This window comes from Meleagris gallopavo, chromosome 4, assembly GCF_905368555.1.
Source record: "Meleagris gallopavo chromosome 4, MGAL_WU_HG_1.1, whole genome shotgun sequence".
Lineage (NCBI taxonomy): Eukaryota > Metazoa > Chordata > Aves > Galliformes > Phasianidae > Meleagris > Meleagris gallopavo.
This window is the reverse complement of record NC_139407.1, coordinates 11,378,087-11,405,838: the sequence shown is the minus strand read 5'-3', so window position 1 is coordinate 11,405,838 and position 27,752 is coordinate 11,378,087. Positions and strand designations below refer to the sequence as shown.

Here is a 27,752-nt window from a genome sequence, read left to right as displayed (position 1 = left end):
TGGATTACGTGACAAGTCATGCATGGAGCATCCTTTCTTTCCTTAACGAGGCTGAATGTCTTTCCAGCTGGAGAACTGGTACTCGAACTCCTCTTGCTTGAGTAGAACGTCAGCAAATAAAGGATAATGCTATGTGAAATGACTTGAATTTCATACACTACTATTAAGAGCTGAGATACTAAGTAGTACAAGATGGGTATGTAAATGCAAATAACACTTCTAATATGTTACAAGTACTCTTTCTTAGATGTCTCAAATCTTCCAGTTGCTTTTTTGAGCATCTGTGAGATGGAGATTGTGTCCAACTGGCACAATTTGGTAGTGATGTTCAGACATCACTAGTGGTATATCACAAGGTACTGATTTTGAGAGGCCTGGATATTACAGTAGAGAGTCCAGAAACACCTATAAAGAGTACGGCAGTCTGATGGAGCCTGGACTCTTCTGGCTTTTGCGCAGGAAATCAGGAGGAATGCCCTTTGTGAGCACCAGTATTGTATCAGCGGAGTGTGAACCGTGCTGTTCCAGAGGGAACCTCTTAGCAGTCTTACCTACTGCTTGGTGAAGCAAAGCGGTAGAATCTTCAGGCTTCATTTATATATGGTTAGATACCCTTTTCCCAATCTCCTAGAATAATCTCTTTTTTTTTTTTTTTTATTGTTCACTGTTAGTATTGTGAGATCCGTGTTGGCACAGTGTTCTTTGTTTCTGCTAGTATCCAGACCTTTATTAAATACTAACTCTTAGGTTTCTAGTGCAAGCAAGAGCAGTAAAGATGAAAATGTGTATTTAACATTTCCCTCTAATCTTTTTTTTTTTTTTTTTTTTTAATAAGGAACGATTTCCACTTCTAAATGCTTTGGGTGCTCTGGCTGTGCACATGGAAAAGTCTGACTTGTGCCGTATCTCAATGCCCTGTTCTTGAGCCCACTGATATATATTTACAGAATCCTTTCCATTCCGGAGCACGTAAACTGATAGGCATGCTTGTTCACTTCTTGCCGTTACTGCTAACTTCCTTGACTCTTAACGGATTTCAGTTAAAAATCCAGTTAAAAAAAAAAAAAAAGGCAAACAAGACTAGAACGAACAAGCAAAGCCCCTCAAATATGTAGTTCTCTTGGTTTTGTCCTCTGGGATTTTTCTTATGTGTGTTTCATAAGCCAGGTTATATACTTGGAGGAATAAGACTGCGTAATAAATATAAGTCGCAGTTTTTTACACCTTGTGTTATCTAACCAGTTAATGCTGCTGTAAAACAAACAATGCAAGTAACTCAGTGCTCAAGTTCCCCTGATAATCTGTAGGTAAGCACTGGTTTTCTCCTTATGTTTTTATTTCTCCGCTGATAGTATATGAAAGATGCAAACAGATGAAATAAGAAAATGAGTAACTGGCAGTGTAGAAGGACCGGTGAAAGCAGCTCTTTGGCTGTTTGACAACCACTTGCATGGTAAGTGGAACAAAGAGGACTGTTGCTTTTCAGTATGTTTCAGTCCCAGCGTTGTAATGACTTGTCTATAGCATGTAAACTATTAAATTTAAAAGTTCTGTACATTCCCTTTAAAGATAAGATTTTGGTGTTCTGGTACAAAAAGGAGTGTTTGTTTTTAATATACTTTCAAGTAATTTGAAGTTATGTAATTTCTTTTTTAACCTATGCAGATAGTATTATATATTACATTTGGATGATACAAATAATGGTCATGATGTCTGAGATAGGGTGTTAGCACTGTGAATAGAAACATTTCAGAAACCCTGTTTAGTCATCTAATTAACATCTACCTGCCTCTGTTCTCTCTGTACGCAATCAAGGCAACATTTAAAAAGAAAATCACCGTGTTCAAATATGCCGTTTCATAAAAGGAAGACAAAGATGGTTTGCCAGGGCAAAGGGCAGGGTCATCAATTTGTATTCGCTGACTGTGACATGTTGCATAAAGAGGACTTAATCAAGCCTTTTTAATGTACTTTGTTCTTGAGGTTGAAAGCAGTACTGCTACTTTGGCTGTATTGGTGCAAGAGGACTAGTCAGAGTGCAGATTTTTCCTTCAGATTGCAAATATGTGGGTAGTGAAATCCTGTTTTTGGATGGAACCGCATTGATGTTTGTAACACACATGCACAACCACGTATCTGAAAAATTTTCCCTAATGCACTTACGCTGAGGTTGAACTGTCTGGCAGTGCGATTCATGTACTGCGTGCTGATTTTCTTTTTTTTTTTTTTTTTAATTGTTGTTTTACGCACGTTGTTGTTGTTGTTGTTGTTCTTTTTAAGATGGAGCATATCCCAAGATGCAGATAAACAAGTATATAGATGACTGTGTTTGTATTTTGGTGACGGTACAATTTCAGTAAGATAATTCACTTATAGTCATGTCTGATTCACAGTGCGTATTCTTTAAAATGGTGACAGTTTGTATTTTTTTGCCTTGTTTATATACCCATTAGCTCAATGGTTAGCTTTGCAGGCAGACTCTCTAATAGTATAAAGTCTTGTTTATGTGAATGAACTTTATTTCTCTGAGTTGTCTACAGTTCCTTATGTTTGTGAGTACATTTGTGTTGAGCTTGTCTTGGTCATCTGAGATTCTCAAGTATCCAGTTGTGCATGAGACCTCTCTCTCTTGTATGCCGTACTTCATCAGGCATCAGATCTTGTTGAACAATTTACTTTTTATCCGTATTCTTTGTCCAAAGGAATAAATATCATGCAGAGGGAAAACCTGATACATTTTGCTAGCAGGCCTGTAATACTGAAATGCATAATTTGGGAAGAGCTTCAGGCTATTCTCTTAGCTCTTGGACATTTTACATCCCTCGGCCACCAGCGGGTGATTCATTAGAAGAAGGCGAGTGGGTCGGCTCTGTTTCCCCTGTAGCCTGGAAGTGTTCAGTCAGACACGTAAGCGTCCTCTGTTACGAATTTGAAGCTGTGAGTGTACGAAGTACGTGCCCTGCACTCAGGCAACTGATTGGCAGAGTGTCTAATTGCTGACGGAAGTGGCATTTCTCAAATAAGACTGACCAGGCAGTGTAGAGGGTTGCAGATGCTTTCACTGATACTTGTACTGTTGAGTACCTGTTTCTAGCATCTTTGCCTGCGCTGCACAAAAGGTACCTTCACTGAAAAAAGGAGTTCTTTTATTTTTTCGATCGCTTAGCCTGTTTAAACTCACTGTTCTTTCGTAGTTCTATCTGCAGATTATTAAGGAGCTTTCTGTTGGATCCATTATTCATTAAAGGCTTACTTAAATTAATTACACGGTATAATTTAATTATCTTAATTTCTGAAGTTCATCTGGTGTACAGGTAATAACAGTGAGACTTGTGGTTGCTATGTTGTACTGTGACTCTGGGTGGAAGCGAAGAATATAATTTTCTGATGTTTGTACATGCGTGGACATACATGGAAAATAAGTTGATACGTGGATTGTTGATTGCAGGAGACATAAAGCTATCCATTCAAGATCTGACCAAAGGTATATTTTCTTTCACTATTGGTGCCTAAAAACAGATCTTTAAAGAACGCTTCATTTAAAATTCAGAGAGTTAAAACGTGGTTCTTACACTCTCCAGCTCTATCATACATATCCCAAGTTAGTTGTAGTTTCTGCGCATTCAGTAAATTTCAGCAGGTTTATTGTCTATGAACTTCTTCTGTTTTCTCTTCAGCCCACGTGCATGTATGTGGTTGTAAAAGATGAACAGTTTGAAGGAAAGAGCAAGTGGAATAATAAGTATTCGTCCTGTAGGTTGAAACAGGTTCTGCCGTTTCTCCCGATGTTGTTGCCTTTACTTGCTGTTACTTTGGTTACTTTATTGAAATAAAAGGCACTGGTGTCTCCGCAGCTATCACACTGAACAAAAACAGATATTCCTTTGAATGCAACCTTTGGGGGGAAAAAAAAAATAACCTGTAGAACAAGGCACAGCTTTAACTCCTTGGTTTGTTATGGGCATCAGAAAAACAGGCTTCTCTTTGCATCTTGGTTAGGACTGTCATTTGCCAAGGAGATGCTTTTCTTCGCGAGACTTGTCCACCGTGTAATTTTTGGGGTAAGGAACAGTGCAACTGTTTGGGCCTAACCATTCCCTCTGCTTTTCTGTCCGTTTTGGTTTAGATAATTTAACTATAGAACCATTTTTGTTCAAACTCACGGGGAGTTTTTTCACTGTTAACACATTGACACATTACAAAGAGTTGAGCTAATCTCCAGGTTATGTTGGCATTTTGTATCAATGCTGTCTTGCTTTGCGAAAACAAATGGAGACGTAAATATGTCTAACTGCTTATTACCTTGCAGCAGCAAGAGAAGGTGCTCCCGGCAGACGTGTGTGACGTGGGTGATGACAGGCTGAAAGATGCAACCTGGTGGTTGCAGCATCAGCAACTGCAACAGCATTGTGGTGCATGGCGTTGCATTGGGGAAGAAGAGCTGCTCCCAGCCTCTTACAAATGAGTCTTTGCATGCTTGGGGACAAGTGTTGAGGATTTTATGATGTGGTATTGGCTCAAATTAACCTAATGGGTTTATATTTTTGTCTGATTTTATAATGGCAGCTGTGTATCTCGATTCTGCAGACAGAGCTTCTGTGCAAAATAGTGTCGTTCATCAGTCAAATGCTTGTAGTTACACCTTCAAATAAAAGTTTTGAGATGTATGTGTGCGTTCGCAGAGATGCCTGTATGTGCTACTTGACAGGCTTATCTTAAAGTTTAAAAACAAAAACAAAACAAAAAAAACAAACATGCAGAGGATTTCTTCTGTTTCCTAATGTAGCTATTGATGGAAGAGGGAAAAACAAATGTAACAAAGAATAACTAAATGAGCTCTTTGCATTTCATGTAACAAGAATATCAAAGAAAAACACACAGCCACCTGTTAACATGGTATGAAAGCTGAGCAAGTGTACATTGCTCTCTACTAAATAATTTTGCTCTTTCGAAACAGTTAATCAGCTAGATGTGATGGAGGGTGATGGACAACGGTGCAATGTCTGGATGGAGATCAGTGATAACTGGTGCTCCTCAGGGTTTAGTGATGGGGGCCAGTGCTTTTTAATGTCTTCGTGAGTGACATCAACAGTGGTATTGAGTGTGCTCTCAGTAAATTTGCAGAAGACACCAAGCTATGTGGTGGAATTGATAACATCAAAGGGGCAGGATGCCATCCAGAGAGACCTAGGCTTGAGCAGTGAGCCCAGGTGAACCTCGTGAGATTGAACAAATCCCAGTGTGAGGTTTTGCAGCTGGGTCATGGCACCCCCATTACCAGTATGAGCTGGGAGATGTCAGGATGGAGCACAGCCCTGCTGAAAAGAACGTGGAGGTGTTGGTGGATGGCAAACTGGATGTATGCCAGCCACGTGCCCTCGCAGCCAACAGTACCCTGGGCTACATCAAAAGAAGTGTGGCCAGCAGGTCAAAGGAAATGATCCTGCCCCTCTGCTCAGCTGAGACCTCACCTGGAGTACTGTGTCCAGATATGGAGTCCTCAGAAGAGGAGATGTGGACCTATTAGAGCTTGTCTAGTGGAGGGCCACAAAAATGATCCAAGGGATATGGAGCCACCTCCTCAATGAGTACAGGCCGCGAGAGCTGGGGCTGTTCAGTCTGAGGAGGAGAAAAGGAGACCTGAGAGAGCAGCCTTTCAGTATCTAAAGGAGGGAGTTATAAGAAAGAAGGGGACGAATCTTTAGCTGGATCTGTTTTGATAGGATAAGGAGAAATGGTTACAAGCCAAAAGAGGGAAGATTTAAACTTGATTATAAAACTTTTTTTTTTTTTTTTTTTTTTTACCATATGGGTGGTGAGATAGTGGAACAGATTGTCAGAGAGGTGGTGGGTACTCTGTCCTTGGAGGTATTAAAGGTCAGGCTGGACTGGGCTCTGAGCAGCCTGATTTAGCTGCGTGTGTCCCTGTTCATTGCAGGGAGACGGAATAGGTGACCTTTAAGGGTCCCTTCCAACTCAAAAGATTCTATGATTCTGTGCTCTTGTTTCCCTAGATCCTCTTTTAGTTGCATTGCTTCTGATGTGCTTCTTGCTAATGTTGGTGTGAGAGATGCCTGTTAAATGATCATTTAGTCTTTCACGAACAACGTAAGAAATCTGAGACAACAGTTTTCTTGCGGTTGCTGGAAAGAAAAAAAAAAAAAAGAATAAAGCACGGTGCTCACTACAAAATATTGCTGATCCTTCCGGTGTGTGCTCACTGTTCTGAGCACATGTGCATTACACACACTTGGACCAATAGCTTGTGTGACTTGTACAGGACAAGAGGAGGCTGGCTTCTAGGAAATACTTAGAAGTGCTATCAAAGTATCCCTTTAGTTCGCACATTCCTTGGTTCAGATGCCACTCCCCTCATCGATATGTTTCCCTCGTATCGTTGTATTGTCAGCTCAATATTCATGACGATGCATTAGAGCTTGAAAGCCTGAGTGTGTGTAAGTGAACTGTTCTGCTGCTACTTCTGATGCACTGAGAAAGGAAGCTGGTGCACTGCTTGCAGTTAGGATTGACTCTGAGTTATGTACTAATGAACTTGTATAATGCTGCGATCTGTTGCAAATTTGGGGACGACTGCTACTGATAGGCAGGATAGACTCAGGAAGTACAGGCAGACTCTACGTTATGATATTATCGCAGCATTTGTATCAGGGTGTATAGATAACTGGCACGTATCCAGTTAGACAAAGAGCTGGGCTGGAGGGATGTCAGATTATCAGAGCGGAGCTGCAGCTTTATGGGCTTAGGATTAACCCAGGGGAAGCCTTGTTTTCTGAAGCCTGAGCAAGACTAGAAGTCCTGTGTTTTGGCTGAGCGATTCAGGAGTCCGTACACAAAGGCTGTAGGGTACTCTGCATCACGCTCTGTGGTTGCTGCAGGGGGAGCATCGTGGCAGCCCACGACGAGTTGTTCAGCTTGCACAGGTCGGATGTAAATGAAAGTGAACTCTGTATGTGCAGCCCTGAGCATTCCTCTGAACAAAGGAAGATTGGATCAGTTCACCTGCCCCTACTTTCACCATCCGTATGTCTTTGTGAACTGTACCATGATAAAGATGTGCTGCTTCCTTCCTGCATGTGAAATCCTTGTGGGTCAGTCTATAATGGAAGCAGGAGCTGCTTCAGTTGAGGAGCAGCAGCTTCTCTTAAGCAGGATCTGCAGGCAAGATGGTAAACTGACAGAGCGTCAACTTATTTCTGGGGCCACGTTAGTCAGCACGGAGAAGAAAGAAGAGTTTGAAATGTACAAATGTATAGCTTCTGCTTGCAATTTTAAATGACTTAATCCATCAAAAAGGTAAAGTTTAAAAAAAAAATAATAATAATAAAATAAAGTAAATAAAAATTAAGTACTTAATTCAAAATACAGGTATTGGAGAACGAAAAGATAAAGTTCAACTCCTAGTGTTTGTGTATTGGCAAAACGTAACGGGATTTTCATCTTTTATGCTGTATAATTTTAAGATAACACGGCAGGTTGGATCCTGATTTGACCTTACTGCCTGGCTGTTCAGCTCAGTGGTTTCCCTGTAGAAATAGAAACTGACGCTGCCTTGCTTGAATTTTCTTCAATCAATACGAGTGTGGCACAGTACAAATTATACGGTAGAATCGTATTTAAGAAAAGCTCATCCATTGATACAGATGGATGGAGAAGTAGGTTTTTTTATCGAAGAGCTTTCAGATTATTCTTTAAGTGGAATGGGACCCCATGGAATTACGTGCTCTGTTACTTTTTAGATGCAGGTGTTCTTCTCAGCTTGGTTTAGTGGTGTAGAATTCCTCAGTATGTAAGTTCACGTGTGCTACTGTATGTATAAAATGTAGCTATCTAGGAGTATGTATGCGTAGATTTCTTTAACTTTAGGAACAAACCCTTCAAGGTTATGCACTGTGTGAGTACAAGTCTACAGCAGCCAAACTGTTAATTTGCCTGACTAGGAATATTAACCATGCTATATCAAATAACTGCCAGAAACAATTCTCCACCATTTCCCGTGACTTCGTTTTAATTGATTTTTTTCAACTTCCAGCTACTGAAATTTCGTTTACTCTGACAGAATGTTTATTAAATGTGTAAAAAGAAAATTGTTTTGTAAATTGTTTCCGAGAATGTTTTTATCTTTCCTAAATTGGAGGCTCGTTTAATGTTTTCCACCTACCTTTGTCTTCCACCCCTGTGTTCTGCCTCATTTGTTTCCTTATTGGATTTGGTGATTAAATACTGATCAGCTGCTGGTCTGATCAGCTGTGCATATTGTTTTCTTTTGCCCATTGCTTATATATGCCCTGAGGACAGGGCTGCACACAGCTATAAACTGAGGGCTGTGTGTTTAGTTGGTATCACTTGATCTGTTTCACAGATGATGTTGAACTTGACAGTGAAAATTTGTACAACTGGTAGTTGGAACAGACCTGTGTGTTCGAGCAGTAATAAGTGGCACACTGCAGTTCGAAAGGGCTGTCAGTTTGCTGCTCACCATTGCAGAGTCTGGGTTTGTGTTCAGGCCTTGGACGCTACATAGAGTATTGATAGTGCTTAGATAAGGATTTTTATTGTCTTGTTCTCTTGTTTTTCCTCTAAGTGATCATATACTCAATTGTAATAATGTATGTTAATTGCAGTGCCGTAACTTACGTTAATGGCAATCCTGTAATTTCATGTGTTGCTGTGAAGATTTGTAAAGGAATGTGGAATTTGCATATAAATCCAAACGTTCGTTTTCTCTTTGGATAAAATCTGAGGTAATTCACACAAAGGTAATGCTATTGCTCAGTGTTATTTCTGAGTGATTTGAACAAATCTGGATAGTAAAGGAAGTGCCCTGTGGATGCAGACTGTACTTTGGCTGCAGTGGCAGCCTGTTTGCTGGGATATAGCCAAATGTTCTGCTTTGGCTTGAAATAGTCATTTCTCAGTAATCAAACCCTATGAAATCATTGCAAGTTTAACAGCAACAAGGGACGTCTTAAAAACTGCTCCAGTCATGATGCGGTTGGTGACGGAAAACAATCTGACAGGGCTCATCTCATCACTCTGCCTTCACATTTTGGCCCATTCTGAATCCACTGGAATCTGTAGATTGAAAATCGTAGAATCGTTAATGTCGGAAAAGATCTCCGAGATAATCTTGTAAACTATTCGCCTACCACCAATGTTGCCCACTAAGCCATGGTCCTTAGAATGATGATTTAAGGCTGAAACATCGCAGCAGTGAAATGTGTGTTCATTTACTTTGCCCATAGCCGTATTTGTGTGAACGATGAGAGTCCTGAGTGGTAATTCAAGGATGTCGGGTTTGTCTTTTAATTGTTTACTCCCGTTTCTGAAGTATCAAACAGATTAATGATTCTTTTATGTTTTGGCTTTTGCAGGGATTATTTAAATCCCTTCATGCTTGGTATGAGGACAGGAATACTGCTCTGATAACTGAATGTTCTTTAGCTGGCAAGATTTTGAGCATACTTGAGCGTAATTGAAACTTTTTTTTTATGCTTACAGCATGTGAAATAATGAATAGCAGTTTTGAAATATAGTTGTCACTTCAAGCAAGCGTTAGTAACTTTCTGTATGCTCTGCAAAGTTGCTGCAAGCAAAACATGTAAAGATCCCTAATGTAGTTTCAATGGGAGTTTCACTCTGAAGCCGCTTTATTTTTTCCTTTCTGAATGCTTCTGGGCACCTCTCTCTGTCCTGTAGCGAACCAACTAACAGTTTTTACACACGAAATCTGAGTGGTTTGATAATCAAAGGAGCAGCAGCTGGATGTGGTGAGTATCATTTCACTTAACTTCCAAGTGCTTGGATCTGTGGCTGCTGTTCCTAGGCATTCCTGGATCTTGCTTCAGCTGCTGCTGAACTGTATTTATTGGTTCTCATGTTAAAACAGGTACCAGAACACAGTATCCGTTCTTTGGTAAACACTCTGATCAGAAATTGCTCATCTCCGCGTGTGGAAAGTTAACGTGAAGGTGCTCTTCCGAAATCAGATGGCAGCAGCTGAGGGCATGCAGAACAGAGGGACATCGGCTACCTCTTTAATTCTGCTAACATGTTATTAGGTAGCCACAGACTTGCTTGCACCTAGAGGCTGTGAGATTTTAAAGGATACACGTTGATTTAGATTCAGGCACCTGAGTACTTCTCTAATTGTATTGTTGGCACTTGAACAGTTATGGCTCTACCTTTTGATTCCTTTTGGTCATTTTTTTTTTCTTCCTTTTCTTTTGTGTTCCCATTGGGCATTTCCCTTGCTGTGATGACTAGAAAAAGCAGAAATAATAAGCGATTAGACCAGATTTCTATTTATTTCAAGATCTGTGCGTGTGTATATGTTGCATAAAGCTGCCAGTGATGCCATTGACCGCACGTGAGTCCCAGCCAACAGTATCTAGGTCTTGCAGAATTGGTGCTTCTGTATGCTGCTCTCTAGTTGCTTCCAACTACTATTGAGGGTTCTAGTTGGCTGCTTGTTATGACCCAGCTAAAACAGATGTATAGAAACTAGGATTGCAACCTTCGTAATAGAGATCATCAAGAGAGTATCCGGAGAAGCATTTAAACTCTTTCACTTGTGCCTGATTTAGATTTCTGATGGAGCTTTAATGGAAAGCCCAGGCTCCTAGCCTATATGTTTAAGTTACATGCCTTAATATTAAATGGTACAGATATCCTTCTCCTGTAAATGCGCAATGTTCGATAGAGAAGGTTGTACCATGACATAAATTTATCCTACATGTATACTGATAGATTTTTGGAAATAGGCTCGAGTTCATTCATATTTTTTTCTTTAGTTTGAGCAGGTTTCCAGATTTTTGTGCCTTAATTTCTCAGTAATGTTGTGTCTTATGGTTGTTCTTTGAAAATTCTCTTCCGTTTTGTTGGACTGGGAAAGTTATTAGCCTTGGTAACCACAATAAAGCATGTTAGTATAGGTGGTAGTAGAACTTCTGTGGAATGGGCTTTGCGTCATTAGCTGTCAAGGCAGCAGAAGATGAGTAGCTAAGTGAGTAAGTAACGTGTAACATTATCATTGACGGAACATTTCTTACCATTAAGCCTTCAAACTCTTATTCAGCTGTCAACACATGGGCACTTTCTGGAGCCAAATTCTCTCACGCTGTGCACTGCCTGCAGCTCGCCTGAAGCTCAACTTTGACTAAAAGTGTTGATTTCGCTTCTTTTAGCCTTGTACTCATTTAGCGTTAAAGCCTGCTTAGAGTCTGCCTTTTATTCTGTAAAGTACACATGCATGTGTCATCCCTCGCACACTTCTGATGTGAAGTTAAGGCGCTCAAAAGATATGCTAGTAATCGTAATGAATAATTGATTAGAAAGGAGTCTGGCAGTGTTAATTGTGAGGTGCAGCTGAGTGAATGCCAAAACAAAAGCTCTTCTAAATGTTTCCGCAAACCTTGTAAAGTCTTTAGCATTGAGCAACAGGGTCAGTGCACTGAAGTGGAATTTAAAGGAGGTTCTTGAATGTAATGGGTTTTGACTTCCCTTTGTCATGTGCCTCAGTGCACCATTGATTGAGCACTCATTTGTTAAATCAGCTGTGCTTTTTGCCATTTGTCAGAGCATAGACACTCGCTGCAGCTTTTTTCTCTTCAAAGGAGAGTTTCTTGTCTTAATAAACCATGGGCGAAAATTAGTTTTTATCTGAGGTGATCAATTTATCAAGCGGAGAGGCATGTGAAGATGGTCACATGGAAACACTTTAGGAATGTTTTATTTTCTTAGCTGCTGGAAGAAGGAGGAAATATCAGGGATACGTTTTAGCTGAAACATCGATAATTGATGTCTTTAAACTCAGCTCCCAGCAAAATGCTCAGAAATGATTTTATTTAGAAAGCTCTAAATGGTGTGCATTGAAAGAGTAGTTTAAGGTGAGCAGCGCTCAGTTTCTTAAGAGATGTGCAAAGGAAACGCGAGGGTTCAGGAAGGAGCAGCACCCTGTCTGCCCGCAGCTCGGCTAGATGCTCTCTTATGAGCGGAAGGGCTAATGACCTGGAGTATGCGGGAGTGCTTTAGGTGCCCTGAGTACCTGATCAGAGTTCGGGCAGCATGGCAGAAGAAGGAAGACCTTGAGACTGTGCCAAAAATATCCCTTTATGTAAGCAGATGCTATTACCCTTGGAAGAGAATAGTCACTTAGCCAGAATGGTTACTGATGCTAGTAATAAGTATTCTACTGATGGGCCATCAACTTCAGAGGGATGTACATGTGCAGTATTTAAGGCAGCAATTACTTGTCAAATCCGGAAGGGCTCCTCTTGATGCTCTGTGCTCTCTGGATAAATGACCTTATCACATTTATTTACTGATTGCCATCCCAGCTCAGGGTCTGAGCGAGTAGTCTGGAGTCACCAGAAACTAAAGACAAGATAACACGGGGAGTTCTTTTAACTAGTAAGGAAGCTAGAAGGCATTGCTCGATCTTATCAGTAAGAATTCTTTGAAGAAATACCTATGACCAAAAAAAAAAAAAAAAAAAAAAGGGGAGGAGGGAAGCCTCAGTTTCCGGCTGGATATAGATTCCATTGTGAGGTATGCTTGGAAGTAAGAGATCTAGAGGGTTATACTTAGTCTTTTTGGAAATGATTTGGAAAAAGAAAAGATGAAAGAAAGGGATGGTAAGGAGAAAGCTTGGGGAAGGGGAAGGCCAGTCCTATTGACAGAATAACTTGAAACTTTTTAATAGTGCAGAGTTTAGCACTGTAACTGCTTAAATGTAAAAATGAAAAGTATGGGGAATTATCAGCCCCCATGCTGCCTCTTTTTTTAAAAAAGGGAAAAAATAAAGCCCTGCTCTTTTTTTTTTTTTTTTTTTTTTTTTTTTCCCCTTGAGTGCAGAGTGCCTCTTTTTCCAGGAGCAGCTGCAAGTGCTCAGCACCTTTAGGCTTGGGTCTATAGTAAGCAGGCAAATAAGATTGCTGTGATGTTGCAGGTGATGAGAATGAAACTGCGTTTTCCTGTTTAGTGTTGAGTCATAGTACGCTTAATTGCGACCACGTGTTGCAGTTAATGAACAGGTCTTGCTTTGCTGGCAGGTACACTGCAGTGACACCTGCTTGTGTTACCAAGGCCATCCCCCCACAGCACAATGCTTTGCTCTAAAACCCACTCTACAAGTAGCAGGTAACTGTTTTCGCATTTGATACCGTCAGGCCCTCAGGGACAGTTTCCTTTTTTTTCTGTCTCTGGCTCCCCAGGCTCTATCAAAAGTGTGAATTTGAAACCAAACAAAATCAAGCTTCAGTCCACGTCTTTGCTCAGCCTTTACATGTACATTTTCCTGTTTTGAGTTCTTTTAAACTGCGACTATCAGAAAGAATAAAATAGCGCATCACCTAGTAGAGTGCTGAAGTGATCATCCAAGCAATTTTCTTCTCCCTGAAGCCAGACAGCCACAGCTTTTTATTACTGACTGACTGAACTCCCTCTGTCTGTCTGTCTAGGTTGCTAGGCCACCTGGTTCCTGTGGTTTGTGATGTCGGCGGCCTTTGATTGTAGGCAAAGCAGAAATGCTAATTTATATATAATATTTACATTTTAAAAAACTCTCTTGTAGAAGGTGTATCAGAAGTAATTCAGCAGTTTTGTTGCATGCAATTTGTGTGTGTGTGTAGAATGCGCTCTCAAGAATCGGGCAAGCTGCTTCCTGGGAACGCTTGCGCATTTGGGAATCCTGAAGCTCTTCCCTTACTGTACCTTTGCAGAACAGGGAGGTTAAAAACTTCTAGAGATGGCAGCTCATTTGCGGCACTGGTACTGGAACACCTAGAGCAAGTTACTGCTGCTTCTAACCTACAGGATGGTTGTTTCTGCTGTTGGGATGAGAGGGTCTCTTTGGTGTTGGATCTGGAAATGAGAATGTTGTCAACACTGTTGCTTTTTAGTAACAGGACCTTAATTTGCTACTGTGGGATTATGTAAGCCTTCCTTACGTACATCTGTGTTGCCTTAGAGGTGTAATTGCTTTAGAAGTGTAGGGAACTGTTATGTCCAGTTGTAAATAACTGAAGCAGTTGTGTTTTGTTCTGCCACTTGTGTGGTGAGTGTGCTGCAAAACTTCAGGAAACAAATAGGGATCTTTTTCCACGCTGAAATGGAACTTTTAACAAGAAATGTTGATAATGAACTGTAGTAACTAAAACAGTGGATCAGGATTCCCTCTCTGAGATGTATCCTGCAGGCTCAGCCAGCTAGGAGCTGTTGTATTTCTCATCTGTAAGGCATCCTCTGCAGAATGCTAGCAGGATCTGTATCGAACACCAGCGTGAGGCTGTTTAACCTTTCCATCAGATGGGGACTAAAGCTGCTTTATTATGGGTAATTACTAGTTATCACCTAGCTCGGTATGAGTTGTTACTGCGTTATTTTTTAATTGTGAAATTGTTTCAGCTGCTAATTCACAATGATGTGTAAAACTAACATGAGTTTGCATATCTTGATTTCTGTTCGACCAATTGAGACACCTGAAAACTTTGAAGATCAGGTCACTTATTAATCTTAGGTTGTGTTAAGAGTTGCAACTCTCAGTAATTGACATATTCAAATTCACTTACTCGGGGTGGAGATAGTGGGGAATTCCATGAACTCTGTGGAAAGTACCGTCTACCACTCGCAAGATGAGGCACTTCATGAAAGGTGTTAATCACAAGAGTAGGCAAAAGCGAATCTCTAGTTGCTTAGAAAAGGAAATCCGCAGTAAAAAACTGAAAGCCTTAAGGACGTGTTGTCCCTCCAGCTAACGAGGGCTCTGAATGTGTGTGGCATGTTGTAAGGGATTTCACTCTTAAAAGGAATGCGTTCTACTTGCGGAAGGAGAATTATCCTGGATACAGAGAACTGAAGTCTTTAGAAGTTTTACTTCACAGATGATCTAACCCCACAGTGTGAACTTCCAGCCTGGCAGTCATGCTTTGGGAAGAGACTGGGCAAAGCCTGTGGCAGAGAGCTACAACGTAGGCTGAGGACTCTTGCCCTTAGAAGGAGAAGGTAGAGGTCTTGGATAACTTTTTTCCGTTGTTCCCTCATTTTACCTCTTCTAACGCAATAAACACCTTCCAAGTTCATACTGTCTTGCCATTTGATCCCTTGGGAGCATGGATCGAAAGATCTTTTTTGTGGGGGCTGTGAAGGAAGTATTTTGTCTTTATTTGGTTCTGCTCTCCCGTGCCATCTCTGTTCCCTGCCTGTGCAGCCTCTGCTAGATGGGGACTGTTTTGTTTTCAGAAACAATTTTTTCCCTCTGGAAATACTCTGTTATGTTACGGAATCAAAGATCGTAATTTCAGGGCAAATGATTAAAATGCAAAACCACTGTTTTTATCAAATGGGAAAAGCAGGCTCCTTCTAACGGGAAGTTTCAGCAGTGGAACCCATAGAGGGAATTGAAATACAATGCCAAGTTTTTATTTTGCCCCTCAGACCTCCCCCTCCACGTTTTCTATCTTCCTCTCCTTTTATTTTTTTCTATTTTCCAGTTCTGTGGGCTGCCTGTGCCTGAGTTCTTAGTTTTCTACATCTTATCTGCTCCCATACGCTCAATGTATGCAGATGTCACCGTTCCCAGGTGAACAGTGACGTGCCACCTTTGGCAAAGGACACCCACAAAACCCTCATTGCACATGTGTGGGCCTCTTGCTTGTTGCCTTGCTCAGCCTCACACTGGTATCTCACTCTGGACTAGTGTGAGGTGAGCACTAGGCAGCCTGGAGCCTGCCTGTTCAGCACTCCTCTCTGCTTGCAAGGGGGATGGTGCTGGGGCCAACCAATATGGACCTGGGGAGATGAATTTTTTCGGGACCTGTCAAGGCAAGGTCACTGTAGACAGAGCTCTTTGAAAGTGATGGAGCCACACCGTTTTCCTGCATGCTTCAAAGCAGTGTCACTTTTTAAGGAACTGAGATGAGAAATTTAGAGTGTTGGGTTGAGAGGCAGGCTGCTGTAAGCAACACCTCATCCAAATGGGTCATCTGTGACTTCTGAGTTAGCGTGTAGTCGAACAAACAAATCCTTCGATTTTTGACTTGACTGTGAGATCCGTATCTGGTGAATAGATTCAAAAACTAGACATCTTTGAAGCAATTGGTTAAAAATAAAATTGCGAGATATCCTGAGGCCGCGTGGCACTGATAACAAGAATGTGGATTTTGACTCACCCTACTGCAGATGAGCAAAAAACGGTTTTCTAGTTGTCAATGTGCATACTGAGCATTTAAAAACGCAGATTATATGGATTGTCACCTCTGTGAGGACGTCCAAAACAGTACACAAAAGATGCAAGAAAACAGAAGTTTCATGCTCAACTCTGAGCCATGGTTGAGAGGAGCTGAGCATGTGCAGAATCGTACAAACATGTCACCAGGAGAAAAGAAGCATTTTTTACAGCGTGTATAGAATTGGTGAAATGGATGATAATCCATCTAGTCATGCTGAGGCATGTTTGGATTTAAAACTGAGAAACAACTGCTATGAAATAGTTTGGTAACTCTTCAAACAGAATGAAATCTTGTTTGAAACTAAATGGTCTTTGCTTGCACCCAGTTAACCTGAGCAACCATTTCTCTGTGGTTTGGGGCTTTTTATCCTTAGTGTGCTGTAGTGATTTGTGATGTTCGAGGCAGTTATTTTATTATCTGCCAGAAAGGTACTTTATGTTCCTTTTTTCATATTCAGTCTCTGATAACGTATTCAACCCTTGCATGTTCAGCAATTTATGCACAGTTCTGCTGAATACTATAATAGCCCATTCTATGCATTAAAAACAGTTGTCACAGTGTAACGCTGGGTCAGTTCGTGGAGTAGTGCTTTACTGATGGCTGCTTTGTGAATCTTTGCTTGCTTTTTGGTCATGTGCTTTTGTTTGCTGTTTGCTTCTGCAAAAGGTAGCGTGACAGCATTATTTGAATTGAGATGTCTTGCTTTTGGTTGGCATGTGAAAGCACGTGCTTCTATACTTTCATTTCTTACACAAATTATTTAGCTCCAGGCTTCCTGAAAAGAAGCATCCTCGGTCACATCTTCCACAGTGGAGACTAATAACTCACCTGCTACGGAAGTTACTGTGGAAGTCAACGCTTGGGAAATACAGTGCAGGTGTAGAAAGCAAGAAAGGTTTGGGGTTGCAACTAGGTTTGCTTTGTGCGTGTCCTGAAGACATTTGTTGTGTGCCACGCACCCAGCCCAGGGCAGTGGTCGTACAGTGTCACATAACCACGTCTGCAAGGCTACGCTCACACTGTCTGTAGAAATGTATGTGGGAACATAAAAGAAATAATAGATGAAGCAACCATATCCTTTCTAAATATTATCTAACTAATTCGTTAAGATCTGCGTGTCTTTAGTAAGGCCGTTGCTTTTATTGACTCTGTGGATATGTGTTTATGTGTGTTAACTTTTTTCAGTAAGGATTTTATCTGAGGCTGAACTTGCCGGGTTCTTGGAAAACCAAGCCATTTTTTTTCTCCCTCCATGTAAACTGTGCTATTTTACTCCTCTTCAGTATGCGTTCATTATCTTAAAATAGAAAGAACCTCTCCTGCCTATACTCAAATGCAACATTATTGTTGAATTCACTGGCCTAGGAGAATACTGGTTGCATTACAAGGAAATCATTTTCAGTTCTGTATGGTGGAAGAAACCATCAATTATTATGAAAAGGGTTAATCATATCTCCCCTTTTGAAATATCCCTTTTTCGCTGTCCCGTGTTTGCAAAAGAAGATGCAATCAAATGGCAAACCTATGTTTTTGTTCCTTTTCAAAAATCCTTGACAAGCCCATGATACAGGCTACTGCTGTAGCTGTACATTTCTATTCATTATTGATGACTTGGGGCCAGGCAGGCAGCACAAGAACACAAGCAATATAGATTACCATATTGGGGGCTGGGTTTTTGTGTTTGTGTATGTGTGCGCGCATGCACACGTGTTTGTGTTTTTCTTAGCTTTGGCTTAATGCTTTTGAAATGCTCTGTACTGAAAGGGAATCATATCCGGGAATAATAAGGGAAAAGAGATTGAATGAGCTTTGTTGTACATTTTAATCAAACAATTTGGGATACTAAAGAAAACAACAAGAATACATGAGTGAGCTTGGTCATGCGCTAATTATTATTAGCTTAACTTTCCAGCAGACTTGGAAATGACCCTGCAGGGTCCCATGCACATTTATCCCAAAGGAATTCGGAGTGCATTTCTCATCTTAGAATCTAGCTAGTGCCTTCGCTGATGAGAAATTTTCCTGACAAAGCGAAAATGAGCTGTCTAATCTATCTCTATTTCCAGACAAACTGTTCTTTTGGTTTGAACGTAGAGGAGGGGTGGTATCTTGCTTCTTTGCTACCACAGAACAAACCCATTGTATGGGTGAGAGTATAAATCCAGCACTTTATCTGTAGGTTTTTAACTGGTATTTCTGAATTTGAAGTTCCTAAGAGGCCTTTACAATTCCGGTTGTGTTTTACTACTACTGATCAGTGAGTGAATGTTTATAGGCTTTTATTGGGATGATGTGTCGGTTCATTATATCAAGTTTTTCTTTCGTATGTCATAGAGGAGTTGTTCAGTGTTTTATATTTGCACTGTTTGAGGTTCTTGGCTTTAAGAAAAATGAGGGAGATAGGAATTTGTTTAAACTAAGTATGTATGTCAACTATCATAAAGTGTGCTCCAGTTCAAATATCCATGGTGTGTTTGTGCAGGCACTGTGCTATTTAAATAGCTTTCAGTTACAAGAGAGGCTATGGGAGGGAAGAAACAGAATCAGTTTTGATGACTGCTTCTTTCTATGGTATTTGTCAGCTTTTGTCACAGCTTATCTTACAGGTTTCTGTAACTACCCCTGGTGTAGAACTTAGAAAACCTGCTTTTTCTTGTTTTGGGGGGTGAAAAATCATTCCAGTGGAAGAGGGGCACTTAACTATTCCGAAAAGTAATATCAATCAGAACAAGGCTTATATATCACGTTCCTTTCCTTTCCGTAGATCTGTTTTTTCTCGTGGTTGTAGCTTAATACTCCTCAGTGTGTTTCAAAACATGGAATCGATTAGATGGCTAATTTGGTAGTGTAACTTCTCTTTGTGAAGTAAGTTCTTGCCTCTGGAAGGTCCCACAGCACCATCTAGCGTGCCATCCTTTATGTTGTGAAATGGTTTGGTAGTAGCTGGTTGGACGCTGTCTGATGTGTTTTGCTATTAATATTGTCTTAACAACTAAAATTAAGATCTGATGCTTAATCTAGATAGATCCAAATACAGGAGAAATCTAGGTCATCTGTAATCTTCTGGAAAACCTACCTTAATATTCAATGAAAAAGTAATTTTATTCAAAATGTGTGTTAGTGCATCTGTTTTTTATGCACAAAGCAAAGGAGAAATTGTAACGTGTTCTTAACACTGCACTAGCGTACATTCACTTCGTGCAAAAGAAATTTTAAATTTCTTCTATCTTTATTTTGCATGCTTATACATCTAGGCACCAGATTTCTCCAAACAGTGTTGCTTTCCTCCTCAGTCCCACTGAGACTGCGCTTGGTGAGCTGGGAACCTTCTTGCATAGCAGAGAGAACAGAATAGTGTCAAAATGATTTTTGCCAAGGAAAGGAGGTAGGTCAGAAAATGCACAGGTGTGCCTGGCTGAGAAGAGTCCCTTCTTTCCTCTTATGACTCCCGGGGAAGGCCCACTTTGTGAAAACATGAATTCAGTTCCTATGCTGATGTACAGGATTAGTGGTCTTCAGTGCTGACACTGCGTAAGAAATGTGTGAATAGGAACAGATAGCAGCTACTGAGATGGAATTAGGGGAAAGTATTGTGCGTGTGAAGAAATGCGAAAGACTCTTGGTGGGTAGGATGTAAAAGGAGAGGGAGAAAGTGTTGAGGCCAAGGTTGACGGTCAGCTAGAGTGAGTGAAGAGGGAATGGGAAGCAGCTGGAGCTGCAGGCTTGGCAGTGTCACTGAATGAACTGAAGATGTCAGCGGGACGCCTGCCTTGATGCCTTGTGCAGGAGTGCGCCAACAGGGAGCTTGAGGGAAGGTGCTAGATGTTTGAGCAGGCAACTGGCTCTCTTCTCCATGGCCGTCCACGACCTTCCTTGGTCACGTGCAGTAGCAGGGGGAATGCTGCAGCTGATGCCAAGTGCAGACAGGAACGGTTTTCCCAGCTAGCAGTAACCTCTGCTTATCGTAGGTGCTGCTTGCCAGACAATTCCTGTCTAACTCAGTTCTGTTCTCTTACTGTTACAGTATTGCTGTTCTAGCATAGGCAGTGGGACTTCATGATATTTTATGGAAGCACTCATTTCCAACCTGGATTCACATTTCTTTGTATTTTGTGCATCGTTCTGGATGCTATTCCAGTAGTGCCTTCAAATGCCAAGCAAGTTTTTATATTTACTTCACGACTTCAGGGTCTTTACTGAATTACTGCTGGCTAAGAGGAAAATTTCTCATGTGTTGAAGATGCCCTCTGCTGGGAAGCCAGGCAAACTATAACTATGTGGAGTTTCACCTTTGTGAAATAGTCCTCATACTCTTTGCTTAACTCTCAACCCTGTACTGAAACCTGACCCTTCAAACTTATTGGAGAAAAAAAAAACTTTTCCTTTTGATTTTATTTACTAAACTTAATTTGTGACAGCTGTAGTGATGCTATGCCGGTATTTGGGATCACTGTTTCTTTCCAGGTTTAATTGCTCTGGAAGCACTGAGCTCTGGCTGCTTTAATGCCTTTTGATTCCATTTTGATTTCCTAGTTGCATTAAATGTGTGTAAAAGGAACATTTGCAATTACTAATTGCATTAATTGTGGAAATGTTTTTATATTCTGCCCTTGACTGTTGCTGGTGTGCTTCTCCATACTGTCACTTTTTTCAAGTTTCCCTTCCTATAGTGGAGGACAGAGTTGTCGCAACAGAACAAAGATAGTGCAACGTTTGAAACGATTCACAAAGCACAATGCATAATGTCATACGTGGTATGAAATGTGGTTTATTCTGTCCCCTCAATAAAAGAAAAGCCATTTGACGCAGCGTTTATCATGTTATGGTTTTGTTCTTAAAATCCTTTATTTGCTAATTGAATGAGTTGCAGATATTCTTGTGGTACGTATTTATAATTACACTTGAATTAGGGTTGTGCAGAACTATTTTGAATTCTGACTTATAATCCACTGCCTTAGTGCTACAGCGTGTGGAATTAACAAAAGCATTATGTCAAATTCACACATTTTTTTAATGCTTCAGGCTTTTTTTTCAATATACTTCTGTAGTTTCGTATTATTCATTGCTGGGAGAATGGGTGCATCTGTGTCCTAAAAAGCATCAATTCATAAAGCCTTTGTTCTTCCCACCCTGCATTCAGATCAATCATTTGATATAAAACTGTACAATAAAGAGCTAAATTAAAAAATTCACTCCAAAGTCCTGTGATTTTTATAAGCCTTCTCAGATCCAATATCCTTGGAGTAGCTAACAAAGAAGGGATGTGCAGTAGGGGACTTCTAAAAGACTGCCTTCTGCAACTTAACTTTGAAAATAATAAAATTGGAAAATGTAAGACAACTGATTATTTGGCATCAGAAGCCTCTGTGATGCCCGTGGGGGATGAACACAAGAACATTGGAGTTGCGTTGGAGGGCAATGACTGAAATGATAAGCGCAACAGATAGAGATCGAGTTAGAACCGCACTGAAATGGCAAGAGATAAAAAAAAACTAGTAAGTATGTCATTTACATGGACATTTAGTTTGAAAGAGGGGGGAAGTATGTATTAGCATGGAAACTAAGAGACCTAGTTCTATGCCTAATTCAACAAAAAATTTGTCATATTGTCTTCAAGTAGAAATAAATGAGCAGCACAGTTTTTTATGGCCATGCTTAGACAAATATTGAAAGCTGTTTAAAAAATACAGAAAAAGACTACCTCACGTAGGCTCTTGCAGTCACTTGGTTCGTGTAATGTGCTGAAATGTTTTCCAAATTATTTCAGTTACAGGCTTGAAACGGTATTAAAATGATTTAATACTCAGAAATTGATGCGCAAAATACACAGTTGCCTGCTCAGCATCTTTCTGTTACAACTCCATTCAGTACAAAATGGCTGTTTCATGAGGACTTGTACGGGCCATCCTGACCTGACTTCTAGTTGCTGTTGTTTTTGCTCTTCTGATTTGCAACCAAGGAAGTTTATTCAGCAGTAAAGTTTTGAACTTTTTCTGTGGTGTTTGTCTAGAGGCTTTATGTCATTCCATACAAGTGAGAGTGTGTGGAAGAAAGGTAAAGGCAACTTCTTCCTGAAACTTTTGGCTGTTTATCCAGGTTTATGAAAGCCCTGTTTCAGCAGCAGGAGTCTACATTTATATAAGGTCTCAAACTGTGATGAGTGTAGAATAGATCAGCTACGTTTTAAATCAGTTGAGTGAAGAGGGTACGTAACATAATACCCTGTCCAATGAGCGGTGTCTTATATGGACTTGGGGTCGCAATGTGGGGTTGTGGAGCTGTGCCTTCAGTAAGCAGTGAGGGTAGGGGAAGGCTTGCACTCCTTTGTTCAGATAGATGGAATTGGGTTGGAGTGCCCCTTCCAAGCGCAGAACCGAGAAAGCAAATGGGACAACAAGAAATGGAAGTAATGGATATGATGTTTCAAGGTAAAGCCCGTATCTCCGTCTGTGAACAGCAAAGGTACAAAGATTGTCTTGTCTGGGCAGCAGGGTATGTGGGGACCTGATCTTTCTTTTCCAGAAAGTGCCGCTGACTTGGAGCAGGGGTGGAACAAACAAGAAACTGTTGTACACAGACGTAGGTAGTTTCAGTTGTCATTTATTCTGTTCTACAAAGAAATTTTCAGAGTTCATAGCCAGTTTGCTCGTGTTGCTTCATCAGTACTAATCAAAGTGCTGTGCAGACAGTTTTTAACTAACCTTTATTCAGCTTATAAGTTAATGCTGCTTACACTTCTGCTCCTTTTGTGCCTGGCTCTGAGGTACCTTTTAGGATATGGTAATTGATTTCTGAAAATACACATTTCTGCGCTTTCTAGTTGTGTTTCTTAAGACAAGCCAGAGGCTGCTTTGGTTAGGAGTTGCTTTTTTGTTTGTTTTCTGACTTCCTAATTGCCACATGTGTGTCACGCTGCTGACCTGGGAGAATGAAGAAAAATTGCACGGAAACGTGTGAGTAAAGGAGAGGAAGGAAAGTTCACGTATATTTCATGCCTCATTACAGTAATCCTTACTTGTCTTCTGCCATGTGTCCCTTTGGACCTGTGCCCACCTTGCTCTTAATATTTGCATAATTTCTTTCTCAATGATTTGCCATCATAGATGCCAATCCATCACATTCTTTCCTTTTGCTTTCCAATTTGGCAGCCAATTACATGTATTGATTCTACGTGTTCCCTGGGAGAAGAGAACACTTCTTAGTATCTGTTCTGCAGCAGTTCTGTGGTGAATGAAACCTCTAAGCAGTTTCTTAGGATGTTTTATCTACACAGGGCAAATAGTGATTAAACGCATCTCTGGCTCCATCTTTTCTGTTAAAGGGCACGTGTACATGCATACACACAGACACGTGTGTATTTAAAGTCTCTTAAGAGAGTTCAACATCAAGACGTTTCATGATACTTGCTATAAAGTGTATTTACAGGTATCTACTATGGCTGTTCTGACTCCTATTTTGTATCAGTGTCTCGGGTCAGGTTGAGATTTTTTTTTTTTCCTCTTCCACTGAAATCGTTGAAATATATTCAGTCAGTCTTTCACATCAGAGGTGTAAATGGATTTCTTGAAAGTTTTCTGCTGATAGCAAACGACAGTCACTTTACAACTTCGGCTCCATTGTGGGCAGCAGTCAGAAAACTTAACACTCCACCCGAACTCTGAAGATGCTAAAACCATGTAATGACCTTTCATTCTCAAGGGCAGATGCTCAGCTTCTGCTAGAAGTGCTAATCTCCAATCTGTTTATCTCTATACACTATCTGACAGCACTTGCCAGGAAATCAAATCAGGGAAAGGAGTAGTCCAATTTAGATACCTTTTTCTCTCTGATGGTGTTAACAGTCCAAATATTTTAAAGCCATAGATCTATTTTTCCTCTTTCAGTTTCCTTTTTGCCTCTTTTTATCTTTTTTTTCCTCAAGAGGTAATTGCAGCACATGCTGTGGAATACATTGTCCTTGTTTGCTCACACGAGCAGAAAGGGATCAGATAACCGTGATCCTCCGTTCCTTCAGAGGGAATTACTCTTTGTTTTTGCCTTAGAAATGAAAGTAGTCATCATGAACTTCTATTGGTTGGCTTTAAGGTGAAAGTACTCTGTATGTTCAGAGCAAGTATAAGAGCACACTTCTGATGGAAAAGCAATGAGTTGGAGTGAGGCATTGTGCGCAGGGTAAGGTAATACCTTCTGTTAGATAAGCCTTAGTCATGTAAACCCTTCTTCAAATCTGGAATGGAAACCTGAAGAGGCTGGCTTTTGCACATAGAACCACATCAAATGTTTTCATAGTCAACCTTGATGAGCTCTACATACATAGATTTTTGTCTGTTCTCTCCTATCTCCTGGTCAGTCTGATTGCCCTCGCTCTGCTAACAAGTCTTGCACCCGGAAGCCGTGACAGTCACTGCAGTGCTACTGACTGGAAAAAATCCTTGGTGTTAATGTAGTCCTTGTTTTTTCCAGCTAGCACTCCATATCAAAATAAAGCATCAACATAAAATTAATTTGATTCAACAGCATCTATTTTTAAATAAGAATGTGTCTCTTCTACCACGCAATTGTTTATCTTCCCGGAGAATTGCCTGTGTGTTGCAAATGGACAAGTTCAACCTTGTAAATCCTTTCTGTGACGAGACAACAGGAAACTTGCTTCTGCTTGTTGAGATCTCCAGGTTTAATAGGAGAACTTTGCAAAGAATTGCAAGAACTGACTTTTTGAAGGCTAGATTCTCTTAAGTGCAGTCAACATGTATAGGGATTCTCTTCCTCTCCACTTACAGAGTTAAGAGGAAGCGTTGCTATCACAGATAATGTTTTGTTTATGACATTACAAACTTTGAACTTGCAGTGGCTGTTGTCCATTGTGCCAATATCTCAAACCTCCCAAAGCAAATAGACACCTAGCCACAGATCCCATCTAAAGGAGGAAGGATGCTGTCTTCGTCAGTCAGACAGATAAAGTGGAGGGTTCTTTTGCTCTTGTTTTGTTTTTACCTCTGCATTTTTCTGCAATGCACTGAGGCATGAAGCATGCAGTGGCTGATTGTGCTGAATCTGTGAGGTTCCTTCAGGTTTAGAAAAGAAAGAGCTTGAGGCCTTGGAGCGTGTTCAGAGAATGGCAACGAGACTGGTGAGGGGTCTGCAACACAAGCCTTATGAGAAGTGGCTGAGGGAGCTGGGATTATTTAGTCTGGAGGAGGTTCAGGGGAGACCTTATTGCTCTCTTCAGCTACCTGAAGGAAGCTTTTGGTGAGGTGGTAATCTTCTCCAGTGTAACTCGTGATAATACTAGAGGGAATGGCTTCAAGTTGCATCAGGTGAGATTCAGGTTGGACGTTACGAAGAACTTTAGCGCTGAAAGAGTGGTCAGGTGCTGGAATGGGCTGTCCGGAAAGGTGATGGAGTCACTGTCTCTGGAGGTGTTCGAAAAACATCTAGATGCTGTACTGAGGGACATGGTTTAGTGGGAAATATTGGTGATAGGTGGGTGGTTGGACTAGATGCTCTTGGAAGTCTTTTCCAAGCTTGCTGATTCTGTGTTCTATGATTTTTGCTTCTCTTTGCTCGTGCCCAGAAGGGTCTGAACTTGGAAACCTGTTGTAATGGTGTTCTGCTATCCCAGAATTTCAGGGTGCTTAGGAACTACTCAGGCGCTTGGTACTCGTTGAGCTGTGCAGTATAATTGCCTGTGGGGAAAAGGGAAGAAGAGGGAGATCTGGCTCTGGTATACTGAGCAGTTTTTCATAACTGCTCATTCTATGAAGTGACTGCCGCATCCACTTTATACAAATTTTGCTGTCATTTCTTCCGTCTAAATGTTGTAGATGCTGCTGTTCACGAATTCAACTCTTACTGCCTCCACCCTTTTCTCAACATTTTTCCCCATTTTCAGCTGATGTACTTGAACACCTGTGTTTATTTATAACTGTATCTGTATGTTAGAGTAGGTCTCCCTGTGAACAGTAAGTGACTCCCTAAAGCAATTCTTACTGCTGCTTGTCTTTCTTGATCTATCTTGTCTTTTGCGATCTATCTCAGCTGTGACATTTGCAAAAAGGTAAATGATTATGGATTGCTGGGCTGTGGGGCAGCCAGATGTGGCATATAGTATTTATTTCAAAACATACTCTAAAATTCTGCTGTGCTTTCAAGTTGCATAGCTTATCTGTTGCCTGCTCTATCCTTGCGGTGTGTATTTCCTGTGTTTTGTTGGAGCAGTGTCTTGACAAGGACTCAGAAAACAAATAGAACACTAATTGCGTGAGGTTTTCTTTTACGTTAGCTTCCAAAATATTTAAGTAGAGGGGTGTTGCAGATGAAAAACTGCTTTTTTGTTTGATTATTTTTAATATGGAGCAAGAAAAAGCAAACAAAACAGAAAATAAGCGTCTCTATAGATGCACATATAAAAGTTTTGGACTTTAAACTGTGAAGTTTGCGAATAGCTGAAGGAATTATCCTTGAGAAAAGTTTGAATGAAGAACACACTTGTCTTAGAGAAGTTCTGAGCAACCTCTGTGAATTAGCATGCATTAAATGATAAAATAATTTTATTGAGCAATAATAAATATTGAAGTGAGATGGAAGGATGATGGGGAATTGCTTTTTGCAGCCGTGAAACTGAAGCATGTCATGTTAACTCCCAACCCAAACAACTCATTTTAAGAATTGGTCTCATGAAACTTAAAACCCTCTGTTTTGTCCAATCATCAGCTTTAAACTTGTTCCTTGTCAGTGAAGACAAAAAATCCTTTTGCTTGCATCTGCCAGGGGGCTGTGGAAAGCTGAGGTGGTCCTGTGTGATTAAATTAGATGAAAGACTTGTCTTCTACCAGTGAGACATGAAGTCTAATCAAGTTGAAGTGAGTTTTGAGATCTCAGCTCATTTCCTTGGGGAATATCAGCTTACATTATGCAGTCACGACACCAAACTCATCACGGTTGATATGTGGCTTTTGCTCAGATGAAGACCTGCGATTGGGTAGCATGGGAATCGATCACAAGGAGGGGTGGCTTACTGGAGTCCAGATACAGTACAGTGAGGGAAGGGCTTTATTATGTTTTTAAAGGTAACTTTATTTGTAGAGAAGGGTATTTGTTACGAAGATATAAAGTTATAAAGATAATTGTATTTTTTTTTTAATCTATCAGGCTTTCTGGATTAGAGGGGCTTAGGTCCAAAATGGGGAAGGCTAGAGTTAAAAAATAAAAAATAAAAAATAAAAATAAAATGCATGGTTCCCAAAATGGTTGATGTACAGTTCTTAAAAAATGTACACTGAAGGGTGAAGTTAAATTTATTGTCACTTAATTTTCATGATGCTGAATGGCATTTGTGCATTTTCATATATCAAAGTACAATGTGTATTCTGCTTCCCTTACTAATAAACAAATCTATTCTTTTTCTTCCAGGGCATTGTTATAACTCCACTTCTGCTTCTGCTTTTTGTAAGTATTTTGATCTTAAGATGTTATTTTAATGTTTTCTGTATACTTAAGCTAGAA

The 27,752-nt window shown here is 40.5% G+C and overlaps 1 protein-coding gene across 11 annotated transcripts in view; it reads left to right on the top strand.

The window, feature by feature from the left end:
* The window catches only part of SLC10A7 (solute carrier family 10 member 7), a 255,974-nt gene that overhangs the window by 71,001 nt on the left and 157,221 nt on the right, over window positions 1-27,752 (top strand). For all 11 annotated transcript variants that reach the window (XR_014882834.1, XM_085222162.1, XM_085222164.1 and 8 more), the window contains one exon: window positions 27,660-27,695. Coding sequence is in view for 10 of the 11 variants with exons in the window: in XM_085222162.1 (XP_085078288.1) it covers window positions 27,660-27,695 (36 nt within the window). In the remaining variant the exon portion in view is untranslated. The remainder of the gene's footprint in view (window positions 1-27,659; window positions 27,696-27,752) is intronic.